The sequence below is a fragment of the Diadema antillarum genome, unplaced genomic scaffold (assembly GCF_040938485.1).
Source record: "Diadema antillarum isolate AM-2024a unplaced genomic scaffold, OU_Dant_1.0 seq00000082_RagTag, whole genome shotgun sequence".
Taxonomy (NCBI): Eukaryota; Metazoa; Echinodermata; class Echinoidea; order Diadematoida; family Diadematidae; genus Diadema; species Diadema antillarum.
In genome coordinates this window covers 1,988,004-2,010,997 of record NW_027271175.1, presented here as the reverse complement: position 1 = coordinate 2,010,997, position 22,994 = coordinate 1,988,004, and the positions used below count along the sequence as shown (strand labels likewise).

Below are 22,994 nucleotides of genomic sequence, written 5' to 3'. Positions count from 1 at the left end.
TTGAGGAAAATCGGACAATCAATGCAAAAGTTATGATTTTTTTTTAAAGTTTTGGTGTTGGAATCGCTGGATGAGGAGACTACTAGAGGTTATGACGTATGTGTGGACAACAATAGCAATATAAAAAAAATAAATACATTCCACAAAAATTCACTTTTCTAGCATAATGAAAGAGCACTTGAAAACACGCTTTCAGAAGGCAGGGGGAATAATTGCTACCCTTAACATAATCATGTCAGTATGAAGTTGATGGAATGTGTAATTTTCATGAAAAATGATTTTTTTTAATTCCCTTTATATTATTTTCTTCATATTGTTGCCCACACGTGACGCCTAACCTCTAGTAGTCTCCTCATCCGGTGGTCCCAACACCAAAACTTTAAAAATTCATAGCATTTGCATCGATTGTCCGATTTTTCTCAAACTTTCACTGATATGTTCTAATGTTGCTGCTTTCACTCAATCCACATTTTTCTCTTTGGGTTTGGGTTTCCTTTAAAAAAAAATAACAACCTCATTACAAAGTAGCGTGTAGTGGATCACCAGGGCCCCATTTCATATAAAAGTTGTAATGATAGTGACTTTTGCTGGAATGGCAATTGTCATGGTAAAGACAAGAATCCAGCTTTCCAACTGGTTGTTCCTTTGGGAGTTGCCCTAACTATAAAAATAGCAAGAGTTGCTCTCCATGGGCGTAGCATCTTTAATAAAATGGGGCCCTGTGAAGACTCATAGGGTCGCAATAACTCTACCCCATATCGCGAAAACACTCGAAACATATTCTTTTTATAACTTGATAACCTTTTTGATTATATACGTCTTCTACTCTGTTAGCTTGAATTCAGTCTACTTTCCAAAGCCAATTTCACATGGGCTGAAATTGGAGTTGCACAAAAAAAGTATTTTGCCCTATTCCGGTTACTGAACTTGATGCTTCGAAGGTATCGAGGAGCCTTCTAGCTGATAATGTGCATGCCACAGCCATTCGGAAGGGAGCTGTTCTGAATATGAGCAGACACACTGTTCAATTTGATGTTAAAAACTGTACGGAATTACATTGTAATGTTTACACAGCAGGATCGGATGGCACGTGTCTGATTCTCATGTATACGTACAAGTATAACACGAAATCATGACAATATGAAGGCAAAGGAATTATAAACGATTTATCCTTCCTAACTGCATAACTTCGTACTCTGATGGCTGATTTGCGTGACCTTGTAGTAGCAGTGTCTATTGCCTGTGACGGATATACGAGGGGTTGCTGCAGATTTCTGAAGGTTGCTCATCAAATCATGAATCGAAAGTTTTATACATTATGTATCCTGTTTTTTTTCCACGAACACTATGCTGTCCTCTTGACGCCCATTTCACACATTTCACATTGACGATTCAATTTCGCGTTTCACACATTTCCACTTTGAATTTAATGTCATTTTCACTGGGGGAAAGGTAGGGGCAATGCAATAATTAGAGAAACCTTTGAAGTCCCATGCAGAAACAAAAGAAAAAGATATTGTTAGAATCACTATAGACAGAAACAACAAATTGGAGAACACAGAGGCACGCAAACACGCACACACACACACACACACACACACACACACACACACATACTATTATATATATACATACATATTGTGAGATATGAGATTGTAAATACTGTATATGTATTGTATATATATAGTGTATACAGTTTATAAAGTAGGCTTACATATTTCAATTATTTTCTTAGATGGGTCTTAAAAGAAAAGAAGTGAAGTACACTGCTGTAGTTGACAGGATAGGTTGTTTCAGACGTCAGGTCCTTGATGTCTGATTGATTTCTGGGCTAAAACAGTTTGGGGTTCACAAGGTGATAATCTGTCGAATGGCGGGTTTGATATGTGTGAACATTCAAATTGTGAAATATATTGTTAAATAATGAGGGAAGTTGCTTAATTTGCTGTGTATTTGTACATACAAATATGCCCGTTTGTGGAATGTGAACATCTTGAAGCTTCAAGGTATTTCAGCGAATTTTTAATATTGAGTATATATATTCTACAGTCACTGTACATGTATTTAGATACCAGGGCTCCACACTAAATTTCTCTAGTGGCCTGTGTGGGCCACAAAAATCTTTAAATTTGAAATTAGATTGGCCTGAAAAAAACAAGAAATGTAGTCGCCAAAATGAAAGGAAACATAACAATCCAATTTGAATCCTATAGTTGCCTGATTGAGTTCCCAAAAAGTAATGTTCTGGAAGGTTAGTGGCCAGATATCAATTGTATACTTGCACACTGTATAGAATGAATATACTTGTACATACCCATGCATTACGTTGTATCTCTTGGATGTAAAGCTACTTGAGATGATTGATACGGTATACAGAAGCAGCATTCGACTGTACATGATTTCATTCAGAATTAGAGGTCGTTTGTTACTCAGAGTACATGTATATTCATGTGTGTTCACCATTGCTTCATCAAAGAACAAAAGAGGCAAGAAATTAGAAAATATGCCAGATGTTTGTACATTGTACTGTTACACCGTAAAGGTTTTACTAATTTCCTCAATATGTACAATTATAATACAGAAAATTAAAAGGCTTTAGAGTATTTCTCATAAACTTCATGCATCAAAAGTTATGCACGATACACTACAATGTATTTCTTTGCCCCTATTTACTAGGTGTTTTCATTTGAGGCATGTATGTCAAACCATTGATAAATGATTCAAAAGACAAGAGCTTTAACATAGTGACAGTATCATCAATTCACTTGATAAAATCACATTGCCTTTTAAGACCCAGTAGAGTGGAGACACCACAGACAGAGTGGGAACACTGGCTTGGCTCAAGACACAAAGTACAATGTATATTCGAGAATCTCATGAATTGTGAACAGCTTTGATCTGTATGTAAGTACATACTCGGCGAAAGAAGCTGGACCGGAATTGACTACATACCACTGATAAGTGTATGCTTTGATCCACATAATTATTCACTGACGGGCACTATTCATTGTTTTTTAGTATATACACGATGGGCAGCGAATGAAAAGTGATTCGGTGGGACAACCCATGCTTTTCCATGGTGCCACGTCTTTAAAGGGGTTTTTCAAAATTTCACATCACGTGGTGCACAAATTGATAGCTCCATGTATAGATTTGTGTGGTCCTTGAGCAGAGAAACCAATACTCTGAAAAATCTTGAACAAATTACACTGAACAGTGTTGATGACAAACGTAAAGCCTCACATATTTCAGAAATGTAGCAGTGTAATTCCATTACAATACCGCTTGCTTAATAATTTCCACCTCTGTAGAATCTGTGCATGCCTTCTTCTTTTGTTCTGCTTCTTTGGGCCCAAACTCACGCATTCTTATGGTAAGGCTGCCCATGTCATCAACCTTGTTCATTGCAATTTGTTATAAATTTTGAAAACATTCTTATTCCTCATCCCAATCACTATAAATTCTAGAACTCTGTACTCAGTATAACTAATTCATAGTTGTTCACATGTTAAAGTATGAAAATCATTTGGAGGTCTCCTTTAACTTGTAGCAGACTGCAGTCAAGCAAGTCAACAATACAGACCTATGGCAGTGTTATGATAAATCATAGGCAATCAAAGATGTTGAGTCCACCATAGGAAAAATGTACTGTATAAAGAGTGGAAATTTCTAGCGCTACGAAATGCAACTACAGTCAACCTCACCTATGTTGACGTCTTACAAGTTAAAAAATTAGCTAAGTCGACGAAAAATTCTACCAAAAAGACATTAACATGTGCTGCTTCTATTGCATGAGTCAAAATTCGTGGAAGTTGAGGGAATTATATCTCTCCCGTTGGATTTGACTTACGGCATTTCCTTGTCTGGGGTCTACAAGTGAAGTGTAGATTTCCTAATGGTATATCTTTACAACAAATTTTGAATAAATTCTTACAGCATTTCCTTGTCTGGATGACAAGGAAATGCTGTAATTTTGACTTTAATGAATTCTTACAATATGGCTGTTAAAGGGCACACAAAAAATGGAATGGCCTATAGATGTTGGAACAGTAGGAGGCAGCATCACCTGAAGTTACAGACCTATTTGGTTTTAAAACACAGTAACTTGTGTCAGCTATAAGTGGGGGCTGTCAAAATGGAAAAAAGAAGAAGATGATTCAATGTGTTATGCAATGAGTCAGGTGCATTAGTATATCAGTGCCTTCATCAACTACAGTTGTATTCTTTACATACTGACCCTCCTCCCCCCTCCCCCCTTCAATTTCGGGCTGAAATAGACATTACCAAAACCAAACCTGTCTATAGGAATTAAGCACAGGCCGGGGACCTCCAACGCATTCCAAAATTCCCTGAAACATTCCAAAGCCCCTGCCGAGGATGACCTACCACATACGGATAACCTCCATGTCAAGTTTGAATGAAATCCACTGGTTACCAACTCAGTCATTGCATTAAAAAGTATTTTTACAAATACTTGTTGAATCAGGATGACCTTTGACCCTGTAAGAGACGTAACTCTGACAACAGCCCCACTAAAACCAACAGCTGTCTTCTCTTGCTCACGGTGTATCTCTATAGATGCAAAATTGTAACGAAATTCTTAAATCAAATACACTGTGTGTATGTGTACGGTCCACTTAAATGGACCTTAAAAATACACTCTTCTTTTCACTCATCAATTAGAGAATTCCTGGTTAGTCACTAGAACACAACATATTAAGTAGAGATGTACAATAATGTAAAGTGGGTAACATATGGAGATTGATCCTATGATTTGTGATTTTTCAAAAGGGAAAAACCTTCTGTGGCAGCAATTACATAGCCAAGTACCTACAGTCAACCTCATCTGGGGGACAGAAAAATCCTTTGAGTTATAAAAATTTCCACTTTGAATACACAATAAATTTAACATAGGGTGTACTGCTTCACAACTACATCAGTTTTTTTTTCTTTGATTTAGCCAGTTTTTTGACATGTGCGAGGTTGACTGCATTTGATGGTGTTGTGAATGGATGGATATGCACAATGCGAGCCTGGTTGCTTTCATGGAAAATCAGTTCATCGACTCCATCAGTGCGCTGAGCAAGAGTTGCAGAAAAAAATTACAGGAATGGTCTTGACCCAACACCTGATACATGCACTTCTGTTTTTAGTATGGCGTGCTTCAGTCAATGTAATCAAAGTCTTCAGGAATTCCAAACTGCTTGTCGATGACTTTCTCCTCCAAGGAAAACTTCTTCTTGCACCAACTCTTGATGGAAAACACATTATCTGACGACAACACAGGTACAGATATGGTAATTAACACACAAAAATCAGTGTAATATGAGAAACACTCTTGACACAGTTTCAAAATGACCAATATTTAGAGCGATAACCACATCTCTTTTGCATAAAACTGAATGCAGACCTTAGAACAAAGTGTTGTTCATCTGGCAGAAATATAATAACTTCCCAGTCAGCAAGCATCACAATATATGCACATATATATCTAATTTATATTTAGTGAGTGGCTTTGTCTTCACCAGGTTTGTCAGTATTTAATATAGCAATATCAACCAACAATTATGTCCTCTTATCCCAATCTCAGCAATATGGAAATAATATACAATTTGTCAGTCACTTGGGACTGTTGTCCTTGAAGGTGCTGTTTACCTTTGGGAGCAGTTATTTACAAAATGTTAAAGATGTTACATTTGATGCATATGTTTAGGTCTGTTGTATCACAAAACATCCTACCATACAAAATTTTCCCAATAAAGCCTAAAGTATATATAAGGAGATATCAGTATTTTTTTGAATAAACCATAACTGTAGACGGTTTAGTCTGGAAACAATTTTATCGTAACTATTGTTCACATTCTGTGTATTTAACAATACTTAACATCGATTATACAGATTCAAATTTTTGCAGTGGTTGTTTCTATCCCAAACTCACATTTTAGAAGTATTTTAAAGCACTTTAAAGCATTTTAATGCTGGGTTTTTGTTTCATCTGCCTATGGCAAATTATGCCTTTAATGAAAAAAATCATTATCTAGATACAGGTGAGGTTAAATAAAACACTGTCATGGAGACTGTTGTTGGCGAGTCAAGCGGCACATTAAAGGCAGTAATCAGCAAATGGGTCATTCACAGGAATAATGTGCATAAATGCTGATAGCAAGAAAAGAATTAGCAGTACCCCAGATTGCCTGTTATAATGCATCAAACTGAATGGGAGGGTAGCTCTACTGATCTGCATTTCTTCCTATACATGTACATGCTCCTTTTCACCCTCCAAATCTCTTTTTTCTTTCTCTCCCTCTCTCTATTTCTCTCACTCTGCCTTGGTTGCTCTTTTTTTTCTCTTTTTTTTACATATGAGTATAATACCCAAGTAATACAGAATTCACATAGCATGACCTACTGACTCGATCACTATCAACATGGAAAAAAAGGCCCATGGAAAACAAAAAAGCCATAATCATACCTGTCCACCTATTTGAGGCATCCTTGGCTACCAGTGTCTGCTGTTTGACCTCTTCTAGAACTTCCGGGTCACATTCCCTGTACCTGGCTAGCTCGGAATCTAATCTGCTGTTTTCGCTCTCCTTTTCTGCCAATGTGGCGAGTAGTTTAGTGCGGTCATCCTGACAACAAGAAAAGCAAATATCAGAGGTGCTCTCTTCAAAAAACTTGAACTTAATGGTATTCTCATATGATTGGACATTCAACAATGGATCAATTTGCAAAATATACTAATCATCTGCAGTATCAATGTCCGTATTTGTCTTTGACATATATTTCACACTGACATAAAATAAGTATGGAAAGAAAGGCCATTATTTTCTTATCTAGTTCACAATATGTCATTCTGGGGAGGGGGGGGGGGAATACTTGCAAATATTGCACAAAAAAAAACTAACCTAGTGGATGAGGGAACCTCATGATTCCTAAGCAAAAGTCTAAGGGGATTTTATGATGTGAGAGGGAACGGATTAAGTATTTGATGTGAAATACCTTATCCTGTTGAGGACGGGCTGATTTTGCTGACACACGCATTTCTCATAAACACCTGCCCAAGTATACTTGGACCTTGTCTTCAACGGGTTAATAAACTAAAACACACTACGTGACAACTCCTCTCTCTTGCAAACATAGCTGGTAGTGGAAAATTTCATGCCAGAATGGTATGAGATTATAAAAGAAAGATTATTATTTGATGGACATAACGTAAAAAAGAAAATTAAAGAACAACAAGAGGCAAGGAAATACAGGTGAAGAAGCATACAATTTAACATGAAGACAATTTGACACATACCAGTGTTTATACACAAACTACTGTACTCACAGATTCTTCTTTACCAACAGTAGCCTTGGCTGCAGTCTTTTCGAGCATTTTTCTCTTCTTCTCACTCTCCTCCAGTTGACTGGTCAGATCTTGAATCTTTCTCTTTCTCTGAGATACAGTAGTATACAGAAGATTCAGAGTCAGAAATCATCGATACACATTTAATGATAATGCACACCAGAGAAACTGTGTAAAACTACACATATTTCGATAATGCACACACACACACAAAATGTAGTGGTCATACTAAAAACAAAAAAACATGACTATATCTGATTGTAAGCAAGGATTTATAGAAGTAACATGTGCCATCCTAAGCAATCAAAGATGTCTTCGAGAGAATGGTTTAAAATCTGCATTTAGAGGTGGGATATGAAATAACGGAAACTATGTGTCACCATTATTCATTTCTAATATCCAGCTCTGATAAAGACAATGAAACATGCTAATGTGTTTCCTAATTTTTCTCATGAAAAAGAAAAAGAAAATACTTGAGACATGTTCTTGGTATATGAGAGAAACACATACAGTGCACTCCCATTATTACGAAGTCCTCGGGACCAGCAGTCTTCTTTCGTTGTATCAAAATTTCATTATAACCGAACAAAAAATAGAAATACATAGAGTGGATAACGTTGCAGGCTGAATTTTTACTTCTTTGTAACCAGAATTTCATTATAACCTTGTTTGTTATAACTGGAGTGCACTGTATTTGTATGTTCTCGTCAGTGCATAAGTTCTCGAAAGTAGTGAACTTCTTGTACTAAGCTAATGGCAAGTTGCTCAACACAGGGTTCCCAGCATTTCAAGAAAACAATATTTATATAATATTGACTGGCCTCGAGGGAGATACCAGAAAATATTCTTTCAGTGCGGGCAATATATATCTGGTATCTCCCTCAAGGCCATTCAATATCATAATTATTACTTATCCCCTAGGTAAATTAGGAAAATATGTGAATACGGCCAATATCACCAATATGTCGAAAATTGAAAATTGTTCATCAATGTATACCATTCCACTCCAACTTCCAAGATATAGGTAGTTGTAACAGGCGAACTTCAAACATCTGAACGTTTTTACACTTTATTTTTGCTTCTGTTTCAATTTGGAGAGTTGTAATAACTGATTGTCACTGTGCAGTTATTGAGCACAAATGGACTAGTCTATTTGACGTGTAGTGCTGCTGGAAGTGGTCGACCTTGTATGAGTTGATTTATAGGCGTTCTTCAGCGGTGCGTGTAACCGACACGTAGCGACGTCCTTGAATGTCTTCGCTTTGTGGTCGATCGGAATGTTTACATGTAAAGTAATTGGCGAGACCGTAATGTTTACAGTGCACTCCCGTTATAACGAACACGGTTATAACAAAATTCCGGTTATAACGAAGTAAAAATTTGGGCTGCAATGTCATCCACTCTTTGTATTTCTATTGTTTATTTGTTCGGTTATAACAAAATTCCGCCTAATAACGAAATTAAACTGCCGGTCCCGCAGACTTCGTTATAACGGGAGTCCACTGTATATGTAAAACCCCGGATGCTCATGATATGCTCTAATGTCGCCTGCTGAACTCCACGACCATGCAAAATACCAACTGCAATTGCCTCGCAAAACTACCTCGTATAGGCAGGCGCGCCGGAAGCAGTTTTGGATTAGGGGGGCAGACATTGGAGGGGGCTCAAGATTAGACCATGCATATGTTACACAATATACACATACACACACACACACACACACACACACGCACACACATCTATTATATATATATATGTAAAGTGGCGTACAGTGGGTCGAAACATGGGGGGAACCATTGAGTAATTTTGACGGTCTGTATGCTTGTGTGTGTGTGCATGAGCAATAATGGGACTACAATACATTACGGAATGTGATACATTCAACAACGCAGTCATTGAGGAACATTGTAAGTTTCCCTTACATGGATTATGGAATGACGGAGTGAAACGATCGACAAATTATATACTGTCAGCAACATAAGGTGAATGGCATAACAATAAAATGCGAGCGAGCGAAGCGAGCGAGCTTGAAAATTTTGATATTCTACAGTTCCAAAACTGGAGTTTTAATTGTAGATAAATATTTCGCTTTGGAAATAAATGGGGGCGCATCGGGCGCAACTGCTGGCAATTATTGGCAGCAACATGAGGAGAATGGCATAACGATTCAATGCGAGCGAGCGAAGCGAGCAAGCTTGAAAATTATGACATTCTACAGTCCCAAAACTGGGGTTTGTAGCTGGTATATATCTTTCGCTTTGGAAATTAAGGGGGGGGGGCATCGGGTGCAACTGCTGGCAATTACTGGCAGCAACGTTAGGAGAGTGGTATAATGATTCAATGCGAGCGAGCGAAGCGAGCGAGCTTGAAAATTTTTACATGTTACAGTCCAAAAACTCCCGTTTGTAACTATACCTTTTGCTTTGGAAATTAAGGGGGGGGGGGCATCGGGCGCAACTGCTAGCAATTACTGGCAGCAACGTTAGGAGAGTGGCATAACGATTCAATGCGAGCGAGCGAAGCGAGCGAGCTTGAAAATTTTGACATGTTACAGTCCAAAAACTCCCGTTTGTAACTATACCTTTCGCTTTGGAAATTAAGGGGGGGGGGGCATCGGGCGCAACTGCTAGCAATTACTGGCAGCAATGTTAGGAGAGTGGCATAACGATTCAATGCGAGCGAGCGAAGCAAGCGAGCTTGAAAATTTTGACATGTTACAGTCCAAAACTCCCGTTTGTAACTATACCTTTCGCTTTGGAAATTAAGGGGGGGGGGGCATCGGGCGCAACTGCTGGCAATTACTGGCAGCAACATTAGGAGAGTGGCATAATGATTCAATGCGAGCGAGCGAAGTGAGCGAGCTTGAAAATTTTGACATTTTACAGTCCCAAAACTCCCGTTTGTAGCTATATTTATCTTTCGCTTTGGAAATTAAGGGGTGGGGGCATCGGGCGCAACTACTGGCAATTACTGTCAGCAACATTAGGAGAATGGCATAACGATTCAATGCGAGCGAGTGAAGCGAGCGAGCTTGAAAATTTTGACATTTTACAGTCCAAAAGCTGCCGTTTGTAGCCATATTTTTTCCCTTTTATTCATTCAGATGTATACATATTTATTCTATTTTCTCTGTTTATTCATTTATTTTTATTATTATTATTTTTTTTGAGGGGGGGGGCTTTTTTTTGGGGGGGGGGCAAAAATGCGTTTTGCCCCCCACCCACTTTTTGGATTGGGGGGGCGGCTGCCCCCCCTGCCCCCCCCCCCCCCCACTTCCGGCGCCTATGCGTATAGGTAATAATCCCTGATATTTCCCTGATTTTTCCCTGATGAAGTATCAAATTTCCATGATAACTATTTCAACTCATTTCCAGTTTCACATCCAATTTTCATCCAGTTTCACATCCAATTTTCATCCAGTTTCATCCAATGGATGTTGTTTTGATATGCATCAAAATATAACAGAGTCTTACTGACTACTTTTGATTTTTTGGCCACTTAAAAATTCCCTGACTTTTCCCTGATTTGAGGTATTTTTATCAAATTCCCTGACTTTTTCCTGACTGGAAAAAAAGTTAAATAATTTCCCCTGATTTTCCTGATGGGCTGGGAACCCTGTCAACACCTACATAACACAAGTTGCCAATTTGTCTTGCTCTCTAAAATTTTACAATTCCAAACTTTTTCAAAATGTCCAACTTTTTCCAAAAATTTTCACAACTTTAACTTTTTTTATTTTCTGTTGTCATACAAAGGAACACAACATCATAATGGAATTTCACAAGTGAAACAAGTGGTTTACTTTTACAAAAATACAAAAATTGTCATGTTTAACCTGTTAAGAAGCAGTCCCGAGTATACTCGGGCATGTGTCTATGGAAAATGTGTGTTGTAACAAAATCAGTCTGTCCTCAATGGGTTAAATGTGCTCATTAGAATTAAGATAAATTGTAATAAATGATTCTGGTACATTGTAGTAGGATTAAATATGTCTTGGTCCATGTACATAAGAAGATCTCAGTAACATGACACTAGGCTACTACCAAATATATCTGTGAATCATATGTTAATTCTGTTTCTTCTTTACCACTTGGCTGGCTTTGCTAGGAAACGCCCAAAAGTAATTGGAGGTTCCTATCCTGTCTGAGTCAATCAAGCCATCATCCACAAGCCCCTGCAGAACATCCTTCACTGCCATGGAAGCTATATTGTATGGGTTTGGAATGAAAAAGATAAACCATCAAATGATAATATTACATAATAATAATTAGCACGGCCAACCTTGCCTAAGTGGAATCTTTTTGGACTGAAGAAATAGCTTCGACTTTATAGAGAAAATTTGACTCATGAGGGATCAAAATCAATAGAATACTATAAAGAGGACTTGAACAAAACTTCGAATGGCAATCATTGGACAAATGCTAGGTCGACTTAAGCAAGGTTGACTGTACATAGCAAAATCACAAAATCACAAAATCAAGAGAAATCAGAGGGCAATCTGTGTGAGCCATTCCTAGAAGTCTTTAACACAGAGATGAGATTACGTGTTCAGAAATATCAAAATGTTACTAGCATGCACTCACATTCAAATTGCAAGAACTTTTATCAAACAGGTTTCAAATTCATTATATTTCCTCCAAAGATTCTTAGACATATTTCAATCGATTTATTTTAAAGGTGTTTATAAACTTTACTTTATTTTACTTTGACCTAGCAGTAAAGTCTTACAATGCATGTACTTTATTTCTCTTCTTGCCTATCATCTACAGATTAGATCTTGTGAAAACAGGAAGCCTCAGCAGAAGTTGATCTTCATACATTCCCAGACTTTACCGCACATCACTGTTGATGATCTTACATTTGGACAATCACTTTATATTTGAAAGAATTTCATATACTAGTATGCAAATCTTGATATCACTTTCTTAATGTGACAAGATTTTATAATAGCTTGAAGGAGAGGTGGCAAGGGCACTTTGAGGTCACAACAAACAAATTTGACTTCAAATGGAGCAAAGTAGAATTTATATTATTGGAACACATACACGTTGTAGTCAATCATCATTGACAGTTAAAAGTTATTCATCATTTTGAAAGAAAGAGTTTCAATTTCCTTGCAAGATTTTCTCTCATAATTCAGAGTTGCACTACTTTTACCTAATTGAACACAACACAGAAAAGGGATATCTTTGTAAGAGATAACAACTTTTATCATTACCAACAGAGTACAATAATACCTACTGATGCCTTTTTCCTTTGGAGCAATCTTTTCTATTTCTTTCAGTTGGAACACAGCTTTCTGCAGATTAAAAAAAAAAATGCATCAAACATGAGTCAGAAAGATGATCAATGCCCATTCTAACTACCACAATACAATGTATCAGCTTCAGGTCATATTCTTTTTCAATTATTTTTCTAAAATTCTGAAAACAAACTAAAACTGAATAGAGGTGTAAGAGGGGGTTTAAAATCAATTAGATGTGATGATACAAGACAGCAGTCATGCCCACTGAATTAAAAAAAAAAATGATTTCAGGACACAATGATAGAGATGCAAAGAAGTCAAACCTTTGTTCTAATTGTTCTCAAGAAAATATTCAGTAATTTGAAAACAAACAAACAAATAAAAATACAAATCTAGAAAAGAAAAATAGTCACATTGTTTAAAATAAATCACACATTACTTCATTTAGAAGAACACATCATTTGTAAACAACATTCTTATTATTTTGGGTTCAACAATTTTGGTTTAAGTCCTCAATCAAAGCATGCTACATTGTATTTTACAGATCAAACAGCTATCAAAAAAAAAAAAAAAATCGGATCCTGGCAGTTTTCAGACAAGAAACATTTCAGTCACTCATAAGTAAGCCAACTTTACAGTTTGTCGATACAATATTAATTTCCAAGCATCAACAAGGGATCAGAGACACTGGTAGCACCACAAATGATGCTGATCAATAAATACTCATAGATGATGACACCTGTGCATCAATAACAAGAGCAGGTAAGGAAGCAGAGTAAAGCTTCTTAAAATGAAACCATCAAAGGAGATTTCCACTTATGATAAATACATATGACCGCGCATCACAAAACCAACATGAAGTTGCATGCCCCTATTTTATAATTACATGTATGAAGACTCACAATAGGTGAAATGGGTCAATGTAGTCAGTCTTGAGTTTTTCAAATTTTCTGAAAGAGCTATCCTCAACAGTTTGCTTTTGTCTCATTCATTGCACAGAGCATGGTTTGGTAAGATTAAGCCATTGAATAGACCCTGGACTTTAGGGCCTCTTTTCTCATTACACACTTTTCCGGGGCTCCGAGGGCGTGCTTTCTTCCCAACATAATAAACAGGTTAGCAGAATTCATTTGAATTGAGTTATTACATCATTTTAATTTAATAGAGTTTGCTTTTTCAGTGGCTGCCTTTAACTAAAATTCATGTCTGGCGGCTTTGAGTTCTGTGATGCAGGGTAGCATATCGTCACTGGGGCGACAAGACCTCGTATCTACAAAATGTAAAATGTTCAGTAGAGCCAAAAAACATGGCAACCAAAGCAATATAGGGAATGGGATAGGCTTTCCTTGGACATGCTGTGGTGGCTTCATTTTTGGAGTAAGACAGTTGGGATTTGGACAGGACATCACTCAACCCATTATTTGACCATTAATCCAAAAAACTCATTTTCACCAAAATTTCAGATACAAGGTCTTGTCACCCCAGCGACGATATGTTCCTCTAAAGTGAGAGCATCAGATGTCAACTAAGAACATATCTTACCTTTTCAAAGAATATTTCCTGCATCCTTTGTCTCTTTTCCTCCAGGCTCAACCCTCGTCTTTTAGACTGTTATACAATCAAGATGAACAACAACAAAAACATAAAAAATTATGAATCACTGTTAATTGTAACATAGGAGCTTGATCTTCCCTCATACTCCCTCATCATACTCCCTCCACTAATCAAAGTCTGACTTTTATATTTAAGTAAACCATTTCATGTTTTAAGTTCAGACATTACACTGGTTAAGCAATGTTTTTCTCCCGGTCTGTGTGTCATTTTGTCTTTTGCTTTGTGTCTCTTCTACCACTACCATGTGAAAATTATGGAGTTTACCCATTTCATAAGTATCAGAGCTACCAAGTCTAACGCATTCTGCGTGAGACTCAAGCATTTAGGGGCCATCTCACGATCTCACGCATGGCACCCATTTTTCTCACTCGTCGGGCGAAGTCTGCAATTTAGGCCTATGATAATGAGCATAGCTCAAAGATTAAAGTGATAGTTGCAAATGAAGGTATATTTCCCTCTTGTCTTTCAAAATAAGTAAAGTAGTCACTTAAGTATGCACCTGATCACACCATTAAGAGGTAAAAATTATAAAAGCTCCCTAACGTGGGAGGCCACAGGGGAAAAAAAAAACCTCCCACACCCTCGCTCGCAGGCACATTCGCACGCCGAGATGCCGAGTCATGAAAATCTCACTCATAAAATTTCTTTGAACTTGGCATCCCTGAAGTATGCCCCACAGTCAGCATCATGTGTACAGCTGTACAATGTCAATGGAACGCCCCTGCCACCTGGCCTTGGTTACATTCCACCATCTAGACAGAATATACACATAATGTCATGATGATCAGTAGACAGAAAGATCCGTCTGTCCGGAGGACTCTTTTTATATTTTGCCATTAACGCTGTCCTCCGTAGACAGACGGAAGGTTGCAGTACCCATTGCTGTGTGGATGTTCTTAACCACTGTCTCTATGGAAAATTGGGTGAGGTACCTCACCCTTCTCGATTGCGTCTAATTCACGGCCCTAGGTCGGCAAATTTAAGCTTGTATAGTGAAATTAGCTTTTTAAGAATACATTATACTCACCAGATTAATGAATAATCCAACATTTTAGTAGAATTTTCAACGTAAAACACAGCCTGTCGCGTCGTCACGTTCAAACTGCAGAAACATACACTATGAATCTATTAGCCAATCACATGCGAGGTAGTTTCTACGTGTTTGTTTTACTAAAACACGTACCTTGCATGTGATTGGCTTACAGATTCAAAATGGTCTTCCTTATAAAACACTCTTGTCTCTAACTTCTAAGCTCCTGTTGGTTACACTGAGCTGACCGTGTGCCTTTTGTTGTGGTATTTAATTTATTTCTTGGGAGGAAAATGGAAATAATTACACAGCGCTCTTCATCAAAGTCACTATCGAGTATCATACTACTCTACTAGCTACTAACATTAGAAATCGCACGGATATACATAAATTGACAGAATTCATCGTAATGTTTTAATACTCGTACATATGGCCTGATGTAGGCCTAACTGTTAGCTGTACTATGAAGAAAATTCTAGTGTAAGTTGTGTTGGTGTGGTTATCTGCAGTTATGCCTGCGCGCCTGCGCCTGCGACCATGGACCTGCCAGCCCGCGCCCGAACGCATAGCTCCCCAAGGTGGGCCGGGGACGGACGGTGGACTGTGGAGCGCCCCGCCGGAGGACAGTGTTACTGTTAGTGCCCTGTGCTGTGGAGCTGCGGTTATCATGGACTGTTGTCACCGTAGTAATCAATAAATAGTATACCCATAGCTTAGAAGGCTTACCATTTTCTCGGTGTATAAGTCTTTTGAAGGATGTGATGATGGAAGTCAAGTTGTTTATTGCACTCTTTCGCGCTTTCCTCGGAACTCCTCTGTAGCTCGATCCACTGATACGACATACCAAATTTCGCGCTCGTTTAGAGGGCGCCAGCTGTAGTCGGACAAGACGCTGCCCGTGTGTGGATCACAGAACTCTTCGTGGTGTGGATGTACACTTCGGGAGGATCGGGCGCACATTGTACACACAGAAAAAAGAAAGTATAATGATAATAATGATAATTATAATGATGATAATGATAATGATAATAATGACAATAATAATAATGATAATAATAATAATAATAATGATAATAATAATAATAATAATAACAATAATAGTGATAATAATAATAATAACAATAATAATAATAATAACAATAATTCCAATAATAATAATAATAATGATAATGATAATAATAACAAAAATCAAGGTCAAAGGTCAAAGAAGACAAAGGTCAAAATTCTGTGTAGAAGTTTTGAAGCCCTCACCTAGTGCTATCACATAAAGCAAACAGAATCGAAATCGGGTTAGAAATGGCGAAGGAGTCGCATTTTGTAGCAAAATGCACAATATAGGTCAAAAATCAAGGTCAAAGGTCAAAGAAGTCAAAGGTCAAAATTCTGTGTAGAAGTTTTGAAGCCCTCAATTACTAGTGCCATCATATAAAGCAAACGGAATCGAAATCGGGTTAAAAATGGCGAAGGAGTAGCATTTTGTAGCAAAATGTACAATATAGGTCAAAAATCAAGGTCAAAGGTCAAAGAAGTCAAAGGTCAAAATTCTGTGTAGAAGTTTTGAAGCCCTCACCTAGTGCCATCACATAAAGCAAACGGAATCGAAATCGGGTTAGAAATGGCGAAGGAGTAGCATTTTGTAGCAAAATGTACAATACAGGTCAAAAATCAAGGTCAAAGGTCAAAGAAGTCAAAGGTCAAAATTCTGTGTAGAAGTTTTGAAGCCCTCACCTAGTGCCATCACATAAAGCAAACGGAATCGAAATCGGGTTAGAAATGGCGAAGGAGTAGCATTTTGTAGCAAAATGTACAATATAGGTCAAAGGTCAAGGTCAAAGGTCACGACTGAAATTCTGTGTAGAAGTTTCAAAGCTCCCATGTAGTGCTATCATATAAAGCAAACAGAATCAAAATTGGCTCATAAATGACAGAGAAGTAGCAAATTGAAGATTTTGATCACACACGGACGCACACACGGACGGACACACGGACACACACACGTACGGAGCCCGTTTCATAGTCCCCTGCTCGAACTCGTTCGGCGGGGACAATAATATCGAAGAAGAAAGAATTAGAAGGAGAAGACAATTTCTTTCGGAGAAGAAGAAGGAGAAGAAGAAGGAGAAGATGAGGAGGAAGAAGCCCGACACGATTCCAAAGGGTTAATTATCAATTTCCTTACAGTGATTTTATACTAAATAGTCTTTAAACGATTATGAATGCATGCTAATGTCTGTGAGTAGTCTTGCGTAATCAAATTGAAGGTCATGAGACCTAGAGCATATACTTCGAATTCCTGTAATTGCATAAGTTGTTCTTATTCACTTTTTAGAATACTGTACATCATAATAGTTCCGGTACCTTTAATACATTTATTTACAGCCTTTCTTTGAGTCTCGTGATCCTTCAACATATTAAACGGTATATGCACCTTATAAAAAGATTAGCGCTCAATCACTCGACAAAAAAAGAAAGAAAAGAAGAGACTTAGTATGCGATCTCTCAAGGATGCGGATTTGTATACAGATACTTTTTAGTTACCCGTATCATAAAATGAATACTCACGTCGGATGTGGATCACAAATTTTGCAGTACCGAACTATAATAGGTGGAATTGAATTGACCCATTTGGCTGCATGATTTCGTTGATGAAACAAATTGTTCAAACAAAAATTCAAGAATGCAATAATAAACTCTTGTGCGTTACCCCCCCCCCCCCCCCCCCCCCATTCTAAGAATGTTCACAGATTTGGCAATGGAGTTAATATGAATCAAAACTAAAGAAAGATATCTGGAAAAAGATGGACCATGTATGGTAAATGGACGATAAGGTAGGCCCACAACAAAGACAGTGTATACAATTCCAAAGGCTCTATATCTAACTTAGAGTCACAAAATACTATCAACCTGCATTTGGAAAAATAATATTATGCCCTGATTAAAATGGCCAATATAGGACAGGACTACAAATAAAAAACGTGAATAAATAAAAATTAGGGGGGAAAAAACGAAACATTGATATTCGTTGCTATAAGCAACCCTTTCAAAGAATGAGGTTCAAAGAATGAAGAAAGTCACAAACAAAATAACATATAAACTCATTCAAGCAACATATAGGGCCCTAAACACAGGAAACACACACGTTCACAAATGCACAGCAACAGAATACATAATAAACTTGAAACAGTACAAATATAATCTAAAATGGATATAAAATAAAAATCAAGATTTAATGTACATGGACTGTGATTTCAATTCATCATTATTTTAAGTAGTCATCTCAATAATCTACTTTCATTGATCACAGATTGGTAAGTCACCATGTTTGCAACAGCAGTTCTGGTAGAAAACAAACCATAAGGCTTACAAAACTCATACATAACATAACAGGCATCCCATAATGATTAAGGGGATACAGACAATACATTCCATGAAAATTACAACATTTACATGTACATATTCCACATTATTCATTAGAAGAAAACATAGGCCCTGTCTCTATAACAGATACAATAAAGTTAAGACAGTGAAATATATAGCAGAAAAAATTGCATTCACATTTCTCTATCGCATGCATGACACACACTAGGCCCTACAAGGAGAAGTGTTATCCCGATGTGAGAAACTCTTATAAGCACAAGAAAACAACCGCAAACTAGGCATTTTACTTCTGCAATGGGACTACGCAGTGGCTCTCATGCTGTCGAACAGCTCTTGTTGATTTAAAAGACCAGGGCAGCATAAAAATGAAATAAGTCTCAGTTTTGTTCAAAATTGTCCATTCACTTATCCTGCCTGCCAAAGTCACACATCACAGGTACACATGACCATTATTGCATTCCTAAAGCAGCAGCATTCTTACCAGCTCTTATATACATCAAACAATGATCACTTTGTAATTTTCATAAATGTAAGAATTGCTGAAAAAAAATACCGTGACAATTTACTTAACCCGTTGAGGATGATCATGTCTCGAGTATACTCGGGCAGGTGTCTATGGGAAGTGCGCATGTTGTAGCAAAATCAGTCTGTCCTCAACAGATTAATTGACTAGCATCACATCTTTCCCTTTGCTCCTTAATTGCTTTAAAAATATTGTGCAAAGAATGCACCATGTCCCCTAATTGTATCTGAGTTACATACCAGTACATTTATTTTAAATCCCACAACACTCTGATGAGAGGAAAAGGTTCAATTTTGTACGTATATGTGTTGCACTGGGAGCACCTTAACAGGTGCAGTCTTGCACCTTTCAAACCAGAAAGGTGCAAAGTTGCACCCGTGAAGGTGCTACAATATTGTGTCACATGTAAAGGTGCAATGTTGCACCCATTTTTCTTAGAGTGAAGGGTAGAAAGGATGCCGTATTACTATATGACACCACATCACATCTGGCTGGATTCTCCCATTCTCTCTTTTAATAATCAAATTAAATCAGTGATGATGTGGATGTAGCTGTTGCTGGAGACCAACATTAGCTTTACTGCATCAACCTGTCACAAAGTCTATTAATTATCAAGATGATGTTGGTCTCGCTCAACACTATTATACATCTATTCACATGTAGAATGATCACATTGGAATCAAAATTCACATGAAAGACATTTTCCTGAGAATGAGTGCTAGCAAAGCTTGCAATGTCATTATGATATACCATGGGTACAGTTTTGAAAACAAGTAAATGCACATATAACCATCTTAAAGAGAAAAAAATCATAGCTTGCACTTTGGCTGTCCATTTACAGTACTGCTAAAAAAATATATATAAAAAATCTCAACGTGTTACTTGTCTTGTAAGTAGATAATCCTCATCAGAAACATTTCATTTCATATTTTTGTCACATTTCAGTCAACAATGCATAATAATCACAAACATTTCAAAATCTAAGTAGTCAACACTGAAATAGATTTCTACTTTACATGGTAAGTGCTGAAGTAGCACCATACAACTGTATTAACCATTTTGTATTGGGTGCAAAAATTACTGTACCACAATTGACACTTCTTCAGCTGCCACAAGGCACACTATGAACATATCAAGCAGTGTGAAAAATATTTAGAAGGATGAAACTTTCTCTTAGCCTGATAATTATAATGCTTTTACTTTTAACACATCCTAGGACCTTCATGACTCTCTTTCAAAAAAGTATTTGATTGCTGTGGCACTGAAGTTCCATCTGCATGGTAAAACAAAGAAAATGCTACTCTGAAACTAGCATTAGTATGTTAATCATTTAAAAGGTATTGAATTGAACTAAGTTTTTTTTTTTTTCAATGAAGTCTAATATGTTTATTTACTACTATGTAATAGCATGCACTAGAGAAGCAGAAGAAACAATTCAATTTCTTTTTCCTAACAAATGAACTTAAAACACCAATATTACTTGGGAACCTCTTTTAAGCATGGACCTGACAATTACCTTGTTATGTCAGGTTTCTCACTATAGAAGAATACAAAAACATAAAAATATAAAGAGATGGGCCCTGCAAAATCACTTTAATATAAGAATTTTTTGTGACAATATTTGACCTCTTTATGACTAGGTTCCACTGTACATGTATTACTACAGCTGTGTGAAAGAACTTCTGGCATTGGCACATCATGTAACAATCTTACACATTCTCTAATCCTGACTTCATGTCAGATCTTTCTACAAGTAATAATTCTTGCCCACTGTCCACTTTATATCAAATCCAATAAAGGAGAGTTGAAAGACTTGACATAATGTCAAATGTCACACATAATTTCATAACAAAATTATATCGACATAAAGAAAAAAAAATGTGTATTTTTGGCCTAATTCACATAACAACCATTCATCAAAGCCAATTGCAATTTTTTCACTTGCATTTGTAATCAGTAGTGTGATAAATACTTAGGTAAGAAATATTCAACAGAAATTGGATGAGTCCACTCGAGGGTGTAGAGTATACAATTGATTTCCTGAAGGTATATATATATATATATATATATATATATATATATATTTTTTTTTTTTTTTTTTTTTTTTTGTTGCAGTGCCAACACCAAAAAGTTATAGTCGGCATTACAAATCTGCTTAGTATGATTAGAGATACACAGTGTTACTCAGAAATCGATTATGTCGGTCTTACAAAGAGGCAACATGGTACAAATGTATATTAGCTCAGAGAAGAAGGATATAACTTCAGCTGTTTATCATAGTCTTCAAGGCACATGAATCCTTGCACATGAAACACATATGCTACAAACAGGCATTTTGACTCTCCGCAAACAAATTCTTTGGCATGTGCTAACCCACTAAACATCAGTCCTAGGAATGTGAAAGGTGATGTTATGAAAAAAAAAATAATCATAATACATTTCTAGATTTATTACATTGTTGTATTTCTTGGCCTATGGAAAGGACTGTCCTAATGAATCAGTGTCATAATATTAATAACCAAACTTAAACCATAAGTACTTGTTTGACATCCAAAGTTGCTGAGAAACATGTAGTGGTTAATAAAAAATGAGACGGCGTTGGATAAGTTTATGCTGTATTTTCTTTTTTCTTATAATGTAGCTGCATACAGTGTATTACACTAGTCTTGACTTCAGATGACATCAAAACATTATTCTCATAAGTATTTTTATGTACATGATGTCTATGGCTTGACACTGATTGAGTTTTGATACAAAAACTATCCTGATAAATGAAGTCTAGCTATTGTGGAAGCTAAGCTTTCTACATTATTACGTAATATCTATGACAGTTACTTGGCTTGCTACATATCGCTATTCTATATTGTACACACATAAACAGTAAAACAGACTTGAATGTGGCTATTTCAATTTCATGCACTGGCAATTTCAATTTGAGTTAGAATCTGATATCCATAATATATTCATCTTGCACCAAAACTGATATCATATGGGCAAATTAACACAACGGAATGTGTTCTCTTGCTCTCTCTGCACGCATCAATTATGAAAATAAAACTAGGAAATTCAAGAATTTGCCACTTTTGTGTATTACTGTAAAAGATGAAAATGTCAAGGTGAAATCTGGGAGAAAACATTGTAAGTCTGATCGAATACAGTGAAATCTGTATAGAATGGCAACTCAAGGCAGATCACAACACTGGCCTTAACACACTGAGGATGACAAATGCGTGCCGTAGCAAAATCAGCCCATCCTCAATGTCTTAATGAAGATAGGGTGATGGCCATCTCTATATGTGACCCTGCACCTCAAAACAAACAAAAAGTCGACAGACATGAATTTTTAGTTAAGACCATATTCTGAAAGAGCAGACTTTAAGCTTTAAAATGATGTATAACTCAAATCAAATGGACTCTCCTAACCTATCTTAATATTGGAAAGAAAGCACAAACTCAGGAAAAGTGTGAACTGAGAAAAGAGGTTCTGAAGTACAGTGTCTATTCAAGCGCTTCAATCTTTATACCAAACCATGCTAGCTGTGCGATGAATGGGACAAAAAACAGAAAGTAAACCACCAGAGTAACAACAATGAAGGGATTATCAGATTAAACTGAAATTAAGCATGCCCCATGAACACATTCTGTGGGAAGAGTGTGGACAAGGTTTTTCAGAAATGAAAAAGGGATTCTAAAGACACACATAATCACACTATTCTACCAAAAATGTTCGAGATAAACAGCTAAAAAAACACATTTTCCTGCCCATTTTATGATACCAAATTTTAGCATAATGTAAAAGAAGACCCGCTCTTTCAGAAAATATGAATAAGTCAAATTCGGCTAGGTTGACCCA

General features: G+C 36.9%; 1 protein-coding gene across 1 annotated transcript; it reads right to left on the bottom strand.

The window, feature by feature from the left end:
• Positions 1–4,548: 4,548 nt before the first annotated feature.
• On the bottom strand, positions 4,549–16,067 carry LOC139726254 (meiotic nuclear division protein 1 homolog). Its single transcript, XM_071637321.1, has 7 exons — positions 15,967–16,067; positions 14,139–14,204; positions 12,593–12,650; positions 11,439–11,554; positions 7,334–7,441; positions 6,473–6,632; positions 4,549–5,271 (listed from the first exon to the last, which is right to left on the bottom strand). The coding sequence occupies exons 1-7, from the start codon at positions 15,967–15,969 to the stop codon at positions 5,165–5,167; spliced, it is 618 nt and encodes a 205-aa protein (XP_071493422.1). The 5' UTR covers positions 15,970–16,067; the 3' UTR covers positions 4,549–5,164.
• Between the last annotated feature and the right edge of the window lie 6,927 nt (positions 16,068–22,994).